General features: G+C 36.3%; 1 protein-coding gene across 1 annotated transcript in view; it reads left to right on the top strand.

Annotated features, from left to right (window-relative positions):
- The window catches only part of CRPPA (CDP-L-ribitol pyrophosphorylase A), a 291,364-nt gene that overhangs the window by 38,140 nt on the left and 230,826 nt on the right, over positions 1-22,398 (top strand). The window contains exon 3 of the mRNA XM_080819133.1: positions 1,226-1,375. Coding sequence (XP_080675259.1) covers positions 1,226-1,375 — 150 coding nt within the window. The remainder of the gene's footprint in view (positions 1-1,225; positions 1,376-22,398) is intronic.

Here is a 22,398-nt window from a genome sequence, read left to right as displayed (position 1 = left end):
ATAGAATTCCAGTATTATGTATATATAGTTGCAATATAAATAGAACTTTTCCCTTAAAAGCTGTGTGTGTGTGTGTGTGTTTGTGTGTGTATGCATGCAAGTGTGTTTCTTTTAACTTTTATTGATATGTGTCAGGCTTGACCAATTAGGTTTTCTCCTTATTTATCTTTCACCTACTTGGACATCTCTCCCTCCCTGTCAGCCCTGGCGATCTCCTCATTTTTGCTTTTATTTCTAGGCTCCAAACTTCTACTTGAGTCACTGGAAATGGTGACAGTTTATAAACTGTCTACTTGGCTCACATATTAGCTTTGATTTTCAGCCAGTCGCTGGGATTTTATAAGTTAGTTTATGGGCTATCTATCTTGCACAGATACTGGTCTTCTCCAGACCAAACTGGCTGTGGCTCATGGATTTGACGTGCTGTAATACCTATGTGTTTGTTATGTGGAAGATAAGAACTTTTGGAGGAGGTTCCTTAGTGGCCTGCCACAGGACCTGTATTTTAAAGCTGCTTCTCCAAAGCAGTTGTCTGGTAATGACCTTCCAGACTACAATGAAACACTGCTAAAGATGAAGGGGATAAATCACCAGGTATCAAGTGGCCTTTCTGCTTTGTTTAGATGCATCTATGAAGGAGACAGCTTTTATCAGAGCAATTGAAATCAGTGGTTACTTTATCTGAGGGAATGTTGCTCTGAGAAGGTTTGAAAGGAATGGTTTTTTTATAGGAATTAGACATAAATTCATTGTTAATTAGGCTCAGTCTCATTTTGGGGATCTTAGGGAAGAGTGATCTTTTTCCTCAATTATCTGTGTTGAAAGTAAAACTTTTGAAGTCACACTAATACATACTGATGTGTAATCCATGTCCATTTTTTGCACAGTAACTCTTCCTTCACCCTTCTGCCTTCATGGAATACCCACTTGGATCTCACCATTCTGATCTAGTATTAGATTTCAATGTCCACTGACCAAAAGGATTTGTGAACCTATAATGGAAAAAAAATCTCTATCTCTCATATAGAACTGTGATATTAAGAAAAAGGGTTTTGATTGTGAAATACTGATTTATGAACCAAATCAACTCTTGTTCAAATATTTTCTTGAGGTTATTTGTTCAATCCAGGAATAAAATCTTCTCAAAATGAGAGAGTTTAGTGTTTGACTTTGAAATTTGCTCCAGGTGAAATAAATGTTAACTGGATCTCTGTTTGTTCTTCAGGCAGCAGGAGCAGTTCGACCTCTTGTATCTACAGTAATCAGTCCATCTGCAGATGGTTGCTTAGACCATTCACTAGAACGTGCCAGACACAGAGCAAGTGAAATGCCACAGGCTTTTCTATTTGATGTGATCTATGAAGCATATCAGCAGGTAAGAATCCTGGTTTCTGAAAATGGCTGTGTGTGGGGGTCTCCAAGAATATTGCCCTTTTTGGGAATTTGCTGGAAGATACCACATATAGTTGGACTCAAGTTAAAATCGCTAACAGTGAAGTAAAGAGGATTCACAGCTGAGTCATAGGAGAAGCACATGCAGAGTCTGGGAGAATCCATGTGTCCTATTGCTTAGGTTCTTGGCTTCCCCTGAAGGGTCACACAAAGCATCCTCTCTCCCACCAGCTATGAAAATTCAGCAGCATGTGGGTGATGGTTCTCTCCAGGGAAGCCCTTTAGAGACTAGTGTTCGGGGTATGACTTGGGGTTGGTCATAGGCATCCCCTGTCTTAGCATGTACAAAAATTTCAGATTCCTGGAAGGAAAGCAGGTGTCTAACAATAGCAGTGTTGTTTATGCAATAGTATGAGCATAGCGAACCACACTTACTGTTCACTGAGAAAACTGCATGAGCCAATTTCCCATATCTAGGTGGAAGGGTAGTCTTTCTAACCATTTAAGGCCTGTATGGTAAGTTACCTGCACAGCTGTAGATACCTTTAACATTTGAGTTCACAAACCAACTTCTTTTAAAATCTCACATAATCACTTCGTGTTTAAATTATCTAAATAATTTTTTTCCCTCATGTTCTAAAAATGCTTTGGGACCTTTTACTGACATTTATTGCATATTTATGGTTTAAATAGTTATTATTAGTATGCTTGTCAGAAACTTGCCAATGAAATAAGTTAGAACTAACTGTTTAAGCTGATGTTAAACAATCAGTGAAGAGTTTGGAACAGATGGATTTATACGAACGTGAAGGTAGTGGTAATAGGAATATTGACATTTATAATACAATAATGCCTCTTACTTTGGATAGAAGGTGGTCACATCCATAATAAATTGACTCAATCTTAATTGGTTAGTTTTCAATGAGATGATGTAAATAGAAACCATTTTAATGGTATGAGTAGTCCGCACGGTTTATACTGTTTTCTTAAAATAATGAATTTGGTGTATTGGAATTTACCTGTATATGGTCATAATTCTATCAATGTCAAGCTATCATAAATATTTTTAAATTTTATTTTATTTAAATTCAATTAACATATAGTGTATACTAGTTTTTGAGGTAGAGTGCAGTGATTCGTCAGTTGGATATCACAACCGTGCTGATTACATCACATGCCCTCCTTAAAGGCTCCAATTATTTATTTAAATACTGTATTTTATAGCCTAAATGTTGCAGAGTTAGATGATACCTACCTTATTGCCTGAAATTATTCATCCTTAAACACTTGAAGTTACCACCTCCCATTCTTCTTAATATATTTTAGAAGAGAAATTGAATATAATCTCATGTTCTGCACATCAGAGAAACATTTTCCCACAGTTTTTGCTGGAGAATTAAGTGCTAATGCACTGAGGTACTGGTTTTCAAAGTGTGGTTCCCAGAGAGCATCGGTGTGCTTTGGAACTTGTTAGAAGGCTCCACCTCAGACTGGCTTAATTAGAAACTATGGGTATGGGCCCCAGTAATTGTGTCTCAGCAGACATCTCTGCCATGGGATCCTAATGCATACTGCAGTTTGGGAACCACCACCCTAAGACATTCACTGTACATAACTAATTGAACATTCTTCTACTGCATTCTAGGGAGAATTAAAAAAAATAGTAGTATAATAATTATCTGTGTTCTATGGCTCAGATGAGGAATTCTTAATTATAGGATTGTTTTTGAAGGTTTTGCTTTAAGATCTTTATTTAACTTTTTTTCCCAAGGTTTTATTAAAATTCCAGCTAGTTAACACCATGCATTGTTAGTTTTAGGTGTAGAACTTGGTGATTCACCATTTATATAGAACACCTGATGTTCATCACAGCAATTGCCTTTCTTTAATACCCACCATCTATTTAACACCCCACTCAACCCCACCCCCAGTAACCCTCAGTTTGTTCTATATAGTTGTGAGTCTGTTTCTTGGTTTGCCTCTTTTTGTTCCCCCATGTTCATTTGTTTCTTAAGTTCCACCTGTGAGTAAAATCATGCTATTTGTCCTTCTCTGACTTGACTTCACATAATACTCTAGCTCCACCCATGTCATTGCAAATGGCAAGATTTCATTTTTTATGGGTAATATTCCATTGTATACATATACTACATATTCTTTATCCATCAATTGTTGGACTTTTTGGGCTCTTTGCATAATTTGGCTATTGTAGATAATGCTGCTATAAGCAGTGGGCTGCATGTATTCCTTTGAATGAGTATTTTTGTATATCTTTGGGTGAATACTTAGTAGTGCAAATGCTGGATCATAGGTTATTTCTGTTAACATTTGAGGAACCTCCGTACATTGTCCAGAGTGGCTGTACCAGTTGCATTCCCGCCAACAGTGTAAGAGGGTTCCCCTTTCTCCGCATCCTCTCCAACACCTGTTGTTTCCTATGTTGTTAATTTTAGCCGTTCTGACAGGTGTGAGGTGATGTCTCATGGTAGTTTTGATTAGTATTTCCCTGATGTTGAGCATCTTTTCATGTGTCTGTTAGACATCAATAGACATCTTTGCAGCAGTGTCTACTGATGTCTTTTGCCCATTTTTGAACTGGATTATTTATGGTTTTTTGTTTTGTTTTTTTTTTGTTTGCATGTTGAGTTTGGTAAGTTCTTAATAGATCTTGGATACTAACCCTTCCTCAGGTATGTCATTGGCAAATATATTCTCCCGTTCTGTAGGGTGAGTTTTAGTTTGGTTGACTGTTTCCTTTGTGGTGCAGAAGATTTTTATTTTGATGAAGTTCCCAATGGTTTACTTTTGCTTTTGTTTCCCTTGCCTCAGGAGACCTATCTAGTAAGAAATTGCTATGGTCCAGGTTAGAGAGGTTACTGCCTGTGTTCTCCTCCAGGATTTTGATGCCTTCCTTTCTCACGCTTAGGACTTTCATCCATTTTGATTTTATTTTCGTGTATGGTATAAGAAAGGGGTGCAGTTTCATCCCTTTGCATGCTGCTGTTTAGCTTTCCCAGCAAAACACTGTTTGTTTAAGAGACTATCTTTTTTCCCATTGGATAGTCTTTCTTGCTTTGTTGAAGACTAAAGTTCATATAGCTGTGGGTTTCCTTCTGAGTTCTCCATTCTGTTCCATTGATCTATGGGTCTGTTCGTGTGGCAGTAACATACTGTCCAATGACTACATCTTTGTAATACAACATGAAGTCCAAAATTGTGATGCCTTCAGCTTTGCTTTTCTCTTTCAAGATTGCTTTGACTATTTGGGATCTTTTGTGGTTCCATACAAATTTTAAAACTGTATCTTCTAGCTCTGAAAAATGCTGGTGATACTAGGATAAGGATTGCATTAAATGTGTAGATTGCTTTGGGTAGTGTGGACACTTTAACACTATTTTTCAATCCATGGGAATGGAATATCTTTCCATTTCTTGACTTTCTTTCATCAGTGTTTTATAGTTTAAGAGTACAGATATTTTATCTCTTGGTTAGCTTTATTCTTACATATCTTACAGTTTTTGGTGTAATTGTAAATGGAACCAGTTCTTTGATTTCTCTTCCTGCTACTTCATTACTGGTGTATAGGAATGCAATAGATTTCTGTACATTGATTTGTATCTTGTGACTATACTGAATTTGTGTATAAGGTCTAGCAGTTTTTTGTGGAGTCTTTCCCATTTTCCATATAGAGTATCATGTTATCTGCAAATAGTGGAAGTTTGACTTCTTCCTTGTCGATTGGATGCCTTTTATTTCTTTTTGTCTGATTTCTGAGGCTAGGACTTCGAGTATTATGTTAACTGTGGTAAGAGTAGATTTTCCTGTCTTGGTCCTGACCATAGAGGAAAATCTCTGTTTTTCCCCAGTGGAGATGATAGTACCTGTGGCTCTAACCCTCCTTTGTTGAGGGTTTTTATTATGAATGGACGTTGTACATTGTCAAATGCTTTTTTTTAAAATTTTTTAAAGATTTTATTTATTGATTTGACAGACAGAGATCACAAGTAGGCAGAGAGAGAGGCAGGCAGAGAGAGAGAGGAGGAAGCAGGCTCCCCGCCGAGCAGAGAGCCCGACGTGGGGCTCGATCCCAAGACCCTGGGATCATGACCTGAGCCGAAGGCAGAGGCTTTAACCCACTGAGCCACCCAGGCGCCCCTCAAATGCTTTTTCTTCATCTACTGAGAGGAGCATATGGTTCTTATCCTTTTATTAATGTGGTGGATCATGTTGATTGATTTTGGAATACTGAACCACACTTGCAACCAAGGAATAAGTCCCACTTGCTTGTGGTGCATGATTCTTTTAATGTCTGTTGGATTTGATTTGTTAGTATTTTGAGAACTTTTTCATCAGTGTTCATTTAGGGATATTGGCCTGTAGTTCTATTTTAGTGGAGTCTTTGGTTTTGGAATGGGGGTAGTGCTGGCCACATAGAATGAGTTTAGAAGTCTTCCTTCCATTTCTGTTTTTTGTGTAACAGTTTGAGGAGTCTTTAAGTGTTTGGTAGAATTCCCCTGGGAAGCCATCTGGCCATGGACTTTTGTTTGTTGGGAGATTTTTGATTACTGATTCAAGTTCTTTGCTGGTTATAGGCCTGTTCAGATTTTCTATTTCTTGCTGTTTCAGTTTTGGTAGTTTTTGTTTCTAGGAATTTACCCATTTCTTCCAGATTGTCCAATTTGTTGGCATATAATTTTTCATACTATCCTCTTATAATTGTTTGTATTACTAGGGTGTTGGTTGTTATTTCTCCTCTCTCATTTGTGATTTTACTTGGGTCCTTTCTCTTTTCTTTTTGATAAGTCTGGCTAGGGTTTTATCAATTTTAGTAGTTTTTTCAAAGAACCAGCCCCTGGATTCATTGATCTGTTCTTTTGTTTTGTTTTGTTTTGTTTTGTTTCTATATCACTAATTTCTGCTCTAATCTTTATTATTTTCCTCCTTCTGCCAGCTTTAGGCTTCATTAGTTCTTTTTCTAGCTCCTTCAGGTGTATGGTTGGGTGGTTTGAGATTTTTCTTGTTTGTTGAAGTAGGCCTGTATTGCTATATACTTTACTCCTAGGGTTGCTTTTGTTGCGTCTCAAAGGTATTGGGTTGTTATCTTTTAATTCTCATTTGTTACCATGTTGGGTTTTTTTTTTTTTTTTTTCATTCTGTTTCCTGGTTAACCTGTTCATTCTTCAGTAGCATGTTGTTTAACCTCTCTGTATTTGTAGTCTTTCCAAATTTTTCCTAGTGTTTGACGTGAAGTTTCATAGCATTTTGGTCAGAGAAGATGTGTGGTATGGCCTTAATATTTTTGTATTTTGAGCTCTGATTTATGATCTAGTATGTAATCTGTTCTGGAGAATGTTCTATGTGTACCTGAACAGAATGTGTGTTCTGCTCCTTTGGGATGAAATGTTCTGAATGTATGAAGTGCATCTAGTTCAGTGCATCATTCAAACCCATTGTTTCCTTGTTGATTTTCTGCTTAGGAAACCTGTCCATTAATGTGAGCTATTAAAGTCTCCTAGGATTATTGTATTATTAATGAGTTCTTTTATGTTTGTTATTGTTTTATGTATTGTTTATGTATTTGCTTGTTGGGGCCATAAATATTTACAATTGTTAGATCTGCTTGTTGGATAGTCCCCTTTATTATGATACATTGTCTGTTTTCCTCTTTTGTTATAGTCTCTGGTTTAAAATCTACTTTATCTGATATAAATATGGCTCCTTGGGCATTCTTTTGACATACGTGAGCCTGATAAATTGTTCTCCATCCACTCGCTCTCATTCTGCAGGTATCTTCAGGTCTAAGATGAGTCTTGGGTAGACAGCATATAAATGGGTCTTTTTTTTTTTTTTTTTTAATCCATTCTGACACCATCTATCTTTTGATTGGAAAGCTTAGGCTATTTACATTAAGAATAATTACTGAACAGTATTTAATGCCATTTTAATATTTGTTTTATCATTGTTTCTGGACATTTTCTCTGTTCCTTTCTATTGTTTGTCAATTTTTCTTTGTTTCCCACTCACAGTCCCCTTTAGTACTTCTTGCAGGGCTGGTTTACTGTTTATGAATTCCTTTAGTTTTTGTTTGTCTGGGAAAGTTATTCTCTCTCCTTGTATTCTGAATGTAACTGTGCCGGATAGAATATTCTTGGCTGTGGATTTTTCCCAGGCAGGCTGTTGAATATATAGCATGCCACTCCCTTCTGGTTTGCCAAGTTTCTGTGTAGAGATCTGTGGGTTTCTATGTAGAGATCTTCTGGGTCTTTCATTGTAAGTTAGGTACTTCTTTTGTCTTGCTGCATTTAGGATTTTTGTCTTTATCACTGTATTTTGCAAATTTAACTACAGTATGTCTTGGTGTTGGCCTGCTTTTGTTGATTTTGCTGGGAATTTTCTGTGTCTACTGGATGGGGATGTCTGTTTCCTGCCCCAGATTAGGGAAGTTTTTAGGTATTATTTCCTCAAGTAAATCTTCTATTCCCTTTATCCTCTCTTCTTCTGGAACTCCTATGATAGGAATGTTAATCTGTTTAATGGAGTCACTGAGTTCCCTAAGTCTATTCTCATGATCCATAGTTATTCTTTCTCTTTTTTGTTTAGTTTCATTATTTTCCATTATACTGCCTTCTATATCACTTACTCATTCCTCTGCTTCTTCCATCCTTGCGGTTGTTACATCTACTCTGTTTTGAATCTCAGTTACTGCTTTTTTCATTTCTGACTGGTTGTTTTTTAGCTCTTTATCTCTGTGAATAAGGGCCTCCAGAAGCCTTACATGTTTTTCTCAAGCCTGGTAAGTATCCTTATGACTATTGATTTAAATTCTTCATCAGGTGTATTACTTGTATCTCTTTTGATTAGATCTCTGGCCCTTTTTCTTCTTCATTCTTTTAGGATAGATTCCTCAGTCTTGGCACTTTGTCTAAGTCTCAGTCATCTTCTCTGTGGCAAAAAAGCCTGTTATATTTCCTGCTCCTGAGACACCTCTAAGGAGGTGGTATAGTGTCCAGGGCCTGTTACTTCAGAAAATGTCCCTGGTGTGTGCCACATGCACTCTGCTGTTGTGCTTTGCTTCTCTATTCTTTAGGCCACTTGTCTGCAGAGGCTCTCCTTGCCTGTAGTGGGCAGTGTTTAATCCTTGGTGTGAATGTGGAATTTTAACTAGGTGTGCTCTGGTTTGCTTGTTAAATGAGACGTGATGGTGCTTCTGCTAATTATGAAGCTTTGTAGAACTCTGTGGTCAGAAGACCTGGCCTATGTGGGGATTTCTGCTGATCTTGTGAGGAAGGGGCCTGCTGCACTTGGACTCAGGCATGTTTCGTTGAGAAAAGTAGAACAGCAGAATGGTTTTGCTGTAAGTTCTTAAGAAAATGGACATAAGTGCACACAAGGACTCTTAAATACTTCAAATAATTTGCTCTTGGGTGTATATAATATACATGTTTTGATTTTCACAAACTAATAAAACAATACTTGAACACTTGGAAAGAAAGTGAAAGTGGAAAAAAAAAAAGGCCATACTTAAAGTTATAAAAGAAATACCTGGGGCACCTGGGTGGCTCAGTTGTTAAGCATCTGCCTGCAGCTAAGGTCATGATCCCAGGGTGTTGGGGTCAAGCCCCACATAGGGCTCCCTGTTCAGCGGAGAGCCTGCTTTTCCCTCTCCCTGTGCCTGCCGCTCTGCCTACTTGTGCTCTGTCAAATAAATAAATAAAATCTTTAAAAAAAAAAAAAAAAGAAAGAACCCCCGCCCCCACCCCCAAAAAACAAACCCATCCTGATTTTGATCAAAATGAATAGGTTTTAACATGAAATAACTACAGTGAAAGCAAAAACCCACCAGTTAGAACTCCTATACAAGTTAACTGATTAAAGATGAACATTTTGAACTGTTTTTCAACTTCTGATATATTTTGTGGAAATGTATTAGTAAACATTGAATATGTATTTGGTACTGGGATGCAATATTGACTAAATAGACTTTTATGAACATTTTTATTTCAAACATACCTTATTGTAGCTGAAAAAATGAATCAATTTTCAAGATTATTTCCCAGCACCTTTTTTTTTTTTTTTTTTTGGGTAGAGAGTCCTTCCCCATTGTGTAGTCTGGCTCTTTCTTCAAAAATTGACCATATATACCTGGTTTTATTTTTAGGCTGTTTGTATGTATTTGCTTTTATGCCAGTACCATACTGTTGATTACTACAGCTTTGTAATACAATTTTAAATCAGAAAGTATATTACCTATGGCTTTGTTTTTAAGATTGCTTTGGCTGTTCAGAGTCTTTTGTGGTTCTGTGAAGATTTTCAGGATTGTTACTATTTCTATTAAAACTGCCATTGGAATTCCGATAAGTGATCTATCAAATCAGTGTAATCCTTTAGGTTGTATACATATTTTAACAATAATCCTACTAATACATGAACACAGAATATTTTAACATCTGTTTTCAAATTCTTTCATTAATGTCTTAAAGTTTTTGGTGTACAAATGTTTTACCTTTTTGGTTCAATTTATTTCTGAGCATTTTATATTTGATACTGTAAATGTTTTTTTTAATTGAGATAATTTCTAACAGGAAAAATTGATTGTGATTTTTGTAAATATAGTTTCACTGAGTTTGCTCAGTTTTTTTGGAGTCTTAGGTTTCTTTATATCGTAGCTACAAAGAGTATCAGTTTTCCTTCTCCAGTTTGGATGCCCTATTTCTCTTGTCTACAGTTGGCTCGGACTTTGAATACTACATTGAGTGGAAGTGGTAAGATTGTGGGTATCCTTGTTTTGTTCCTCAGTTTTGGAGGGAAAGCTTTCAAATCATGACAGTATGTTAGCTGTGGGCTGGTCATATATTGGCTTATAATATGTTGAAGTAGGTTCCCTGTACACCTACTTTGAGACTTTTGAATTTTGTCAAATGCTTTTTCTGTGTCTATTGAGAGGATCATGTTTTGTTTTTTATCCTTAATTTTCTTAATATGTTATACAACACAGAACCATTCTTGTCTTTATGGGATAAATCTCCCTCAATAATGGGTATATAATGCATTGTTGAACTTGGTTTGCTAATACTTGGAGGATTTTTGCATTTGTGTTCATCAGGATATTGGTGTGTAATTTTCTCCTAAAGTCCTTGTTTAGTTTTGATATGAAGGTAATGCTGTCCTTATAAAATAAGATTGGAGATATTCTCTCCTGTTTTTTTAGAGTTTGAGAAGGATGGGCATTAATCATTTGAGTATTCAGTAAAATAATCCAGTGAAGCCATCTGGTCTTGGACTTGGGTTTGCAATCCTTTTGATTACTGATGGCTTCTCCTTACTGAAAATCATTGTTAAGATTTTCTGTTTCTGATTCAGTCATGCATAAATTCCTAGGAATATATAACCTACCATTTCTTTTAGGTTGTACCATTTATTGACATATAGTTGTTCAAGGCAATGATCTGTAGTCGTGTTATCATTTAACAGTTTTAGGTTATTTTGCTTACGATTGAGACTTCTCTTTTCTTGGTAAGTGTAGCTAAAGGTTTTATATTCTACTTATTTTTTGAAAAAACCAGTTCTTGAATTGATCTTTTCTATTGTCTCTGTACTCTATTTCACTTACTTCTATTCTGATCTGTGTTATTCCTTCAAATGTTGAGCTTACTCTGTTTCTCTTTCCTTGAGGTATAAAGTTAAGTAGTTATTCTTGTTTCCTTTTTTAAAAAAATTTTATTCTTGTTTTTTAATGTAGGAACTTAGAATTGGTTTTGCTATATTCCCCAAGTTGTATTTTGAAAAATGACTGCACTTGCTGTGGGACACATGAATGGGTGCCCTATTGGCTATCAGAGCTTCTGGATGTTTTGGGGTTCCATATGAAGAAGGAGCTGAAAAATTTTGGGCATCCAAATATGTGTACAAGCTTCTTCCATAGAGATTCTGGTGACTATTTTATTGTTGGAGCAGTCCAGAGGGTGGGAGTGAGGGAAATGTCTACTGGCTTCCCAGTCTACAGAAAACAGTAGGCAGTCTGTAGGTGTGCTATATTAGAAATCAGATCGTCCTTAGGCACAACTCATAAAGTTTGCAGTTAATTCCTATCTTCCATCTTCCTTGAAATGAGTCCTTTCCTTTTCTGTTTTTTGTTTGATACCGATGGGGTTAACTGCAGTAGGTGCTTACATGTACATGCCTGTTTAAAAAACAGCTGTTCAATTTGCTACAGTGTAGTGTTCTGGGTCTTGTGACCACAAGCTTAGTAGTTGTTCAGAGTTCAATGTCTCAGGATACTGTCTGTCAGATGGGGTCTTAAAGATGTGTGATAAAAACCCTTGCTCATTAGGGAGAAGCTGTGAGTTGGGAGTATCCCCCTGATTGTATGATACTTTGTTGGGTTGGGAATGATTTAGGGTTAGTTTCCAACTTTTCTGACTCCTTTGATGTAAGCATTTTTCTTACTTGATCACTGTGTAGAAGTCACTCAGCTGCGTTCTAGATAGCTTTCAAAAGACATTGCTTCTGGTGTGGCTGTACATTTGGTACATCTGTGGGAGGAGGGAAATTCAGGAGTTTATTTTGCTGTCCTGTTTAACTCTGTCTGTGAGGATTGCACTCTAATGGGGGAGAGTCTGATCTTTCTGCCTTCCTCTTAAAAGACTCTTAGTGACTGTCAGGCCCACAACGGTAATCCATAATAATCTCCCCATCTCACATTCATTAATTGAATCATACCTGTGAAGTCCCTTTGGCATATAAATTACTGTACTCAGATTCTGGGAAAAAGGACACAGACATCTTGGAGGGGCCTTATTAATTCTACCACAGGAGATAAGGAGGACAGAAAAGAGGTTGGCCATAGGGTAATGTCATAGAAGCCTTGTGAAGAACATGTTTCAAAATTGAGCATTTGCAGTAAATGCTGCATATTGATTGGTTTAAAAAGTAGAACTGATTATAAGTCTTGGCAGTGTGAGCTTACCACTGTGGGATGACAGTGGTCAATAGGGAAGCCTGTGTGGATTTGGTTTACTAGAGAAAAGGAGGGCCTCCCTTTGGAGAAGCTTCCATGAGTATTGAGCAGAGAAATGGACGGGGTGGGTGAAGGAGGTTATATGTAAATTAAAACAGAGGAGGGTGGGTGGCTCAGTGGGTTAAAGCCTCTGCCTTCGGCTCAGGTCGTGGTCCCAGGGTCCTGGGATCGAGCCCTGCATCGGGCTGTCTGCTTGGCAGGGAGCCTGCTTCCCCCTCTCTCTGCCCGCTTCTCTGCCTACTTGTGATCTCTGTCAAATAAATAAATAAAATCTTTAAAAAAAGTTAAAACAGAGGATATAACAAACTGATATTCTGACGGAATGATTTAGAAGAAGTGATGCCATAGTGAGAGGTGATAGGGTATAGTGTATTAATGGTTTGGAGTTGATCTTTACTAGGAAAATGGTAGTTTATCCACAGGGACAGGAAGGAATACTTTGTGTATAAAGCTGAAAATAGATATAGTGAGAGGGTGTGAAGTTTGTCTACTCTTTTATTATTCTGATAGGGGAAGTAAATCATCAGCTGACAGGGAGGTAGGTGAGATGTGAAGGCTTGAGGAAAGAGAAGGTTGGGAATGCTAATTATTTGCTTTTATTCTCTTCTATTTAGCATAAAATAAAAATTGTCCCAGGGGGAAAACAAATAGATCTGTTTTCCAGGGCTATTTCTGGGTATTTCTGGAATAGTGATTAAAAACTTGCCTTAAAAAATGTAGAAAACCTTTTTTATCCAGGGTTTAATTTGTCTTTGTGGAACTCATGTAGAAAATGTATAATATTGTCCTTTTATGGGGAGTTTAGCAAAAATTGGGCTGTCGTTACTAAAGTGATACAAAATTCAAGCATGTAGAAGAAACACCTCTTCGTAGGATATGAAAAAAGTGGGAAATGTGAAGATTGAGGTTATAGATGACTTTCCCAATTAAATGAATCTGAGAGGCCATAGGTGTCAAGATGATATTGTGTATTTCACCTGCTGGGCTATTAATTCCCCCACCATTTCTGCAGTCTGCTCTCCTTCTTTCTCTCGTTTTGAGTTTCCTCCTTTCTGGAACTTGACTTTCTTCTTGTCTTGCTACATATCTTTTAGATAATGCCTAAATTATCACTTAGGAAACCTTTTCCTGTCTCCCCCATTCCCATACCCCCAAATAGATTAGGCCAGCTCCCTACAAGTTTCCTAGTGCCCTGTTCTGTTTTTTTCCCCCCTGCCCAGATCAAAATTTAAATGGAAAAATTACCTGGGAATTGGCATATATAAATGTGTAACTCCCCTGCTAGATTGGGTCCTGGGCAGTTATCTGAGTTGATAGCACCTTGTCTGGTATATTAGTCCCAAGTAAGTATGGGTTGAATGGAAAGGATATCCTAGAGTGTGTGTGTATATAAATACACAATAAAAGTCTATTTAGTGGTTCTTCTAGACCACTTAGTCGATATATGAACAATTTTTCCACTGTTGATTGATGTCCCTGTGCAAATGGCACCTCCTAAGAAGCCTTCACTGATAAACTCATGTAAAATAACCTGCTCTATCATATACCTTGATTCTGTTTTACTTTTCTTGATTAGCTACCAGTATTTTACATAATTGTAATTTTGGTAAGTACTTGTGGCTTCCTGATGGTGGTATGTGAGTTCCATGAGTGCAGGATCTTTGTCTTGTAGTGCCTGGAAAAACTTCATGGCTTACACTAGGTTCTTAATACTGTCCAGTGAAAGAATTTCATATACATACCTATGTATATGTAGGTAGGTAATATTATGTTGATACTAATGTAAATGATGACTTGAAATGGAGATAATATATATGTACATACTTCTGTATTTATAAATGCTTCCTGAAACCATTAAAAAATTCATCTGAAAATATGAGAAATATTGGGGAATATTTATGTCTAAAGTTGGTGATTGGCAGCATTTTTGTAAATGTGAGCATCTCATGCTATGTTTCTAGAAATCAAATAGCAGACTTTTGTTAGGAACTTTAAAGGTCACCTAAAGTTGTGTTTTTCAAAAGTTAGTGGAACATGAAAATGCTCATGATTGGATGTTGATGGGATAGGATATAAAGTTATATTCTCTACATACGGTACATACTTATGTCTAAATGTAGGTGTGTGTTAGTATGTAAAATGGAAAAACAAGTTGTACATATGAATAGTGAAATGTGTATCTGGATTGATATTAACTTAAAGCTCATTAAAAACCTATAGATATGAATTAAGATAAATACTTGCATATTTGTTTTTTACTTTTCCATGTAACTAGGTGCTTACTCCTTGGTTCTTAAGATCCTAAAATATATTTCTTAGGAATGTTTAATGACCAATTAGGATGTTGCTACAGGAAAACTGGTAACTTGAAGAACGAAGAAACTCAGTAGTAAATGATGCTGTCTCCAGGAAAATGATGAAAATTTCAGATTGGTCCAGAGAATTCCCATTAAATAACATGAAATATTTTTGTGCAGCTTTATGAAATAGATTTTCCTCAAAGGAGTTTTCAAACTGCATAAATCCATTTCTTGAGGATTGGTGTAGACCATATTCTGAAATGATATACAAACTGTGTTTTAAAATCTCTTTACAGGCCTGGCCTTATTTCTAACAGTCCAGTTTTTAGGTTTTCAGAGAACTTTATTTTGAGAGAATTTTAGAAGGTAATTTGTTCTCATGAATATGTACATACATGAAATACACAGCAGGACTCAACCAGTGATAGGCGTCCTCTGTGGTAATATGTACTTTTTGGTTTGTATCATAGACTTTACTCAGGAGACACTTAATATTCAACTATTATAATGGAGATTGAAAAAGTTGTATTATATTAAAAAGTGTTCTTTATCTAGAAAGGTTAAAAACAACGTTAAGGAAAAAAACAAACACTCAATGGGAAAAGAAAATCCTTTTGCTTAAGTCTCTAAGTACAGGATATAATAACCATAAAATTAAGGGAATATAATATGCTGTAATACATATCCTGTACTCACACCCTACATGCAACAGAATAAATAAGACCTATACCTTACACTAAGTGCTAACAGGTGTGGGCTTTAAATGCTAAGTTGACCAGAAACATATCAAGAAGACAGAATTTTGTTAAGAGTGTCCTTTCTTCATATCCACAGCATTGGAATTTTTGGAAGTTTCACTGCTGTTTTTAGAGTTGCCCATTCATTCTCCCTTATCTCTAGTGTACCAAAGGAGAGGGCTTTGATGGATGTTGACTTGGGCCTGGATTGAATTAAGAGGTGGTCAGGAAGAGCCTCAGAATGAAAAGTCGTGAAAGAAACCTCACGTTACATGGGGTTTTGAAAGGAAAAATAGGAAGGGATAAGAAAAGGGCATCAATAGTCTAACAAATGGAAAACTGAGGAAGGGATAGAAATTAAAAGATCCTCAAGGGAACAGTATGCGAAAGAAGAAAATAGGAAGAAAAGTGAATCGGAAGGAAAGGATTTAGACATGAAGCTTGCAGGGTAGGAAGGAGCTGACTTGACTTGTTCACTGAGAGTAACTGCCTGCCATCAGTTTGCCTCACGAGTGTTCCCTGTAAACCACAGTAGCAAGTTGCATATCTCCATCACTAGTAAAACCACGATCTGTGCAGTGTGTATAGTAGTCCAGACAAAGTAAATCCACAATCCTGCTGTGTTGGGAGAGTTATCAAACACTTTGCAAATTCTGCTTCTCCCCATTTGTCTTATTTCTCCTGATTTTGTTGTTGTTGTTTTTCTCCTTCACACTTGTATTTTTTTTTCTTCTAATTCTTCTATGTAGGCTCCTGATGCCTTGTCGTTTTTCTGGTCCCATTTTGGGCAGTTTTGGAAGTATTGGAAAAAGTATTGTGACCTTCTCTGGGACCTGCTTTGAGAATAATAATCTCCTACGTCCAGAATGTAATTTCTTAGGTGTTAGTCTGAAACTAATTTCTCTCCCTTCCTTTTTATGTATGGAGACCAGTATATAAATGCTACACAAACTTGCTTTTTTCCTGTATTTCCCTTGATATAAAACTGCTGCATCAAATTTTAATTGGTAAATATCTTGACTTAACTCTTACTCTCTTAAATGTGGACTTTAGGGGCATGGGGGAAATCTCATGACAGTTTATCTCCTGCCTTTTCCACCTTTATTAATATTTCACATCAGTAAGCACCCCCAAGTGATATATAACCGGCCAGTCTGTCCGTGTTGGTCCACAGCTGGAGGACTTCATGTGGCCCTCAATGGCCACAGCATAAAGTACCAGCTCCTTAACAGGGCCTGAAATTATCTTTTACTGCTCAGACTGCAGTCTGTGGGGATCCATGACTTGTGATTTCCCTACTTGATACGTACCTTTTTTATCCTACCATCTCTCTTTTGGTATAAGCTTTCCGCTTTATATTAAACAGAGAAAACACTTCTACTTTGGGCTTCACCACCCTCTTCTCCTCCTTTACTGAACCCATGAATTCCTGATAATTTTCTCATGTATTAAAACCATTGAAATCTGTTCCTTTGCACCCCAACATGTTTTAATATTGAAAATAGTACGTAATAAGTATTAAGAGACAAATCAAAGTACATTTTTTTGAATGTTTCAAGTTTTTATTTAAATTTTAAATAGTGTTATATTAGTTTCAGGAGTAGAATTTAGTGATTCATATAAAGTACAAACTTCTGTATTCCATCTTTTTTTGTTTGTTTTTTTTGTTTGGTTTTGGACCTTAGATCTATAAGATCTATAGAACTGAGTTGATGATCTGGCTTCATTTATTGTTGGCTGCTCTTGTTTATCTGTGCTAGCCACCATTTTAGATTTCAGATTTTTTTTTTTAGGATTTTATTTGTTTATTTGACAGAGACACAGTGAGAGAGGGAACACAAGCAGGAGGAGTGGGAGAGGGAGCAGCAGGCTTCCTGCTGAGCAGTGAGCCAGATACGGGGCTCGATCCCAGAACCCTGGGATCATGACCTAAGCAGAAGACAGACGCTTAATGACTGAGCCACCCAGGTGCCCCTAGATTTTAGATTTTAAACTACTTTTTCTTCACCTAAAATCATAAGATTCCTTAAGAACTTCTGTTTAATGTTTTACTTTTTAATAACTGTTATATATATTGTTAAAATATATCTTGTTATGCTTTCAAAATTGACATAAAAGATTGACTTTTACTCAACATTTAGGAAATCATTCATGTTGAAGAATCCAAAACTTTTTTTGATTACTTGATAACTTTCAATCATGCACAAACGGCATTTTATCTACTAGTATCTTCCAGGGGCGGGCCCCTCCATTGCTTCCTATCAAATATGCGAAAAGAATGTTTTCATATGTCACTTTGTGGCCTTAGTACAAGAGCTTTCTTTGGGATATATATATCAAGAAGTACAATTGGGAGGTCACAGGGTAAATGCCTTCTTATTTCAGTAGCCTATTACCAGATTGCTCTCCAGAATAGCTGTGCCCGTTTAAGAACCCATGAAGTGAGAGGACACGATTTTAATTTTAGCCACATGTTCTATAGTTTTAACATTTGAACTATTTATTGACCTTTATTACTTTAAAAAAATTTTTTTAAAGATTTTATTTATTTGAGAGGGAAAGAAACAATGTGTGCATGAGCAGGGGAGAGGGGGCAGAGGGAGAGGGAGATGCAGACTCCCTGCTGAGCAGGGAGCCCTATGTGTGACTCGATCCCAGGACCCTGGGATCATGACTTGGGTCAAAGGCAGGTGCTTAACTGACTGAGCCACCCAGGTGCCCCAATATTTATTAATTTTATATAACTTTGAAACCTTAAGTTTCCATTAATTGGAAGTTTTCATTGCAGTGGTTGGAAGCTATATATCATTTTACAGACCAGGTTGATGTCTTTAAACAGCGGGTTGTTTCACTCATGAACATACTATGGCTTATTTAGATATTTCATGTTCTTCGAAGGATTTTTACTTCGCTCTGTATTGTGATATAAGTGATTTCTTAGTTTATTACAGCTAATATATATAATCCATCTTTCATACTTTATAATTTTTATTTGCTTTTGGGTGTTATGTTTTCTCACAGTCCATTTTGGTAGATTGCGCTTAAAAAAACTTCATTGAGCTCTGGTTTTAAATTTTATGTGAAGTCTTCCAAAGTGTCTTATGTAAACGATGTTACTTGTAACTAATGACAAATACGTCTTTATCCTTCGAATCCTTAGTTTGTTGTCACTTTTGTCAGGACCACTGGTATTACATTGTAGAAGAGCAAAAAAATGAGATTATGGTTTTCTGGATTCTATTGTTAAACGGACTTCATCTTACTTCTTCAAATCTTTGCTCTAAGTTTTTGGTTGGGAAGTCTTTAATCTCTTTTCCAAGAAAGTTTATGTCTTTAGAAGTTTCATAGGAAGGTTATTACATATTTGAAAAATTATTTTTTTGTATCTTGTAAGATCATCTTGTGACTTCTCTTGCTAATTGTGAATTCACATGGTAAACTTACTGATGTTGAGCTGTCTTTGTGATTCTGGTATGAACAGTACTTAATAGTATTTTTTATATTATTGGACTTAGTTACCAGGTATTTTATGCGGGTTTTTTTTCTGTTTATAAGTGAAATTTTCTTATCTTTCTTATGTTGTCCTTACTTGATTTTCATAGCAACACTGTATTTCATGAGATGGGTCATTTTTCCTCATTTACCCTCTGGGATAATTTTTGTAAGAAACAAATTTAATCTTCAAGTTCTGATAGAACTTCCTAGTAAAACTACCTAAGCTTGGAGAATTTTTTAAGGGGGTGGTAAGCTTAGGAGAATGGCATTTTGGTGGTTATTAAATTAACATTATAATTTCTGTAATGGTTATTGAATTATCTAGGCTTTCTTCTTTGAGCCCATTTGACACATTATGTTTTTAGAAATAGACCTGTTTTATTGATATGATTATTTATTGGCATGTTGATTAAATATCTGTAAGAGACTATTTGTTTATAGACTCCAGATTTTCTTTGGATACCTGTCTATTCAAGTCCTATGCCCTTTTAAAACATTGGGCTGGCTTTTTCATTGCTCTCAGTTTTTAAATATTTTAAATATCTCTGGATATTTAACTCCTGCAAGGTAACTAGCAGATATTTTCTTCCCTCTAGTGGAGTGCCTTTTCACTTTTACCATGTCGTCTAATACAGAAGTTTAATTTTAATATGGCCTAGTGTACCTGTTTCTTATTTTATTGCCTGTGCTTTTGGCATTAAATCCAATAAATCATTGCCAAAGTGAATGTCATATAAAGTTATCCTCTTAGAGTTTTACAATTTTTATTCTTATAGGTAGGTCTTCGTTTCATTTAGAGTTTTTGTGTACGGTGTTAAGTAAAACCCAGCTTGATTCTTTTGCATGTGGGTATCCAGTTTTCCCAGTGCTATTTGTTGAAAGGTTGTCCTTTCCCATTGAATAGTTTTTGCTCCCTTGTGAAAAATTAATTTTATATAAGCAGGGGTCTATTTCTGGGCACTCTGCTGTATTCTGTTGGTCTATATGTCTTTATGCTAGGACCAACTTATTTAATGACTGTAGTTTTACAATAAGTTTTGAAATAATTATGAGATGTCCAACATTTTTTAGTTAAAAATGTTTTGGCTACTCAGACTAATAAACCACTCTCTAATATTACAGATATGAACCATTTCTCTTTCATTCTTCTGCCTTCATTATTTGGCACAGTGCCTCAAACCTAGTAGGTATTCAGTACATATTAATGTGAGAATTTTAAAAATTAGGGGATTTCTTGATAATATAAGATTTGGAATGTTCATACAGAAAAAGGAAATTGTTTTCCTTATATACTCTGGAATAGAAAACTGGACTTAATGTGAAAACTTTATAGAGGAATACTAGCAAATTTTTTCTTACTCAGTTCACACTTGTTTCTTAAGAATCTTGTCTTAAGATATGAACTGCTATTTTTACTCGTGTTCTATAGTTACAAAAACAGTGTAGATTGGAATCTAATTGCAAATGTCCTCAAGAATAAAAAAAAAAAGATGAGGCCAACAGGGGACCCTGAATTAGACTGGATAGAGTATATTAAAAAAAAAAAGTTTCTGTTCATCCAGAATCAAATAATGACGTAAATTTCAACCACATTTTAGTCTTACAACCTTTTATGTTACTTTGTGTAGTGTAGGCATTAACATCCAGGTGGTAGCTTAGCAGCTGATGGCCAAAATAAAACTGACTTCTTTGGTAGATCTAAGAAGTTTGAATCCTGTTTGAAGCTCTTGTACTTCAGAAAAACTAGAGAGTGATGGAAAAAGTATGGTGAGCTGTTTTGAGAATACATTTTCTAATGAAGGAATATGGATTTTAAAATATTAGAATTATATTCACGTCTTTTCATACCCTATGTATATTTTGTTAAGCAGAAGGATGACTTAATAAATTCATTTTTGTGTGTATCTAAATTAAATAATACTCATCCATGGTAGGTATCCATATGCTTGTTTGGTTAAATTGGGAACTCTTATTTATTTATTTGGTTACATTCATCAAAGGAGCACGAGTGAGATTTGAAAGGCTGAAGTGAAACAGAAGCCATTTTCCTCTAAGGTCTTTGCTATTAGACTAGGTGACCAACAAACAGATGATGCCTGGTGGGTTCCACTCTGTCCTTCCCATCTCAGTCCACCATCTCACACTCATCCTCATGATGGCTAGTCGTCAGTGCTGTTTACCATCATCAGTCTTGGTTCAGCAGATCCCCTGAGGCAGTGGTTACACAGGAGCACCTGTTGGTCACAGACCTTTCCTCAAAGTCCCCCTTTGGTGTCTAGGTAGGTTTGGTTTGTCAGATGGTCAACTTTATGGTGACTCCTCTTTTTCTTCTCCCCATCCTTTAGTCTGTGCCTTCCGCAGCAATTCTGACAGCCGTGTAAGTTCTGATTCCTTTGTGACAAGGGGTTAAATCACTTACAGTATTCCTGCTCCCCAGACTAACAAATACTATGATTCAGGTGTGGAGGTGTGTCTACACTTTCTCTACCTATCTGAGGTACAGCCAGCTCTTCCTGAGTGGTGAGCACTGCTAAATTTTCTTACCTTGTTTACAAAAGAATACATTTTTAGAAGACACATAAGCCTTTCACAAAAATATCCTGTGGTGTTTGGTGCCAGAGTTACTTGATTTTGTAATACAGCTTCCTTATTGTTTCACAAAGTATTGCCACAAGAACTAGAAGGAAAGTTTTGCTTTCAAGTGGTTCCCACAGGGTTGTGGTTTATTGGTCTGCTGCCTAGAACTTTGAAGTCCTATATAACGACATAAAAAAGATTACTAGCTATGTAATATTAAAGTTGGCATGTTTAGGAACGACCTTTGTTACAGAGAATACTCCCGATCCAAGTGAGTTTTGTGTAATCCATCCCTTCGAACTCCGTGTCCTTTAACATGTACTTAAACTTTATAGATTTTAATACATAAAAATAGTGACACATGATTTTAAAGTTTGTTTCATTTTATGGACATGATTTTTTTGGACCTCAGTATCTTGAGAATATTTAAAATTATGAAGTAGGATGTGACTTTGGCATTATCTGGCCAATATGAGGAGGCCATTTCATATGTGGTTGAGTAAACTTTTTTTTTTTTTTTTTTGGTTCTTTTTTTTAGGACTAGCGGAAATCTGTTTTTTCCCCTGAGAATATCTTGGATAAGGGTTTGTCAGTGAAACTTAATGTGTACCATCGAATGCCAAGATGGCCATACGTTTCATAAACCTCACAGTAGGTAGTCTTTGAAATATTAAAAGAGGGGTAGTTCTCTGCTCAAAGTATTGTCTAGATTCTATATCAAATCATAATCCAGAGCTTTTGCCTTGTGCTAAGGACAGAATAGCTCAAATGACCAACCACCAAGTACATAAAAAATAGAAGCTGTGCTACCTGTATATATTAAGAGAGACAAATAGAGAGAGATCTGTGTTACGTGTACCCTTATGATAGATATGCTTGT

Source organism: Martes martes, assembly GCF_963455335.1.
Source record: "Martes martes genome assembly, chromosome: 11".
NCBI lineage: Eukaryota > Metazoa > Chordata > Mammalia > Carnivora > Mustelidae > Martes > Martes martes.
This window is presented reverse-complemented; position numbering and strand designations above follow the sequence as displayed.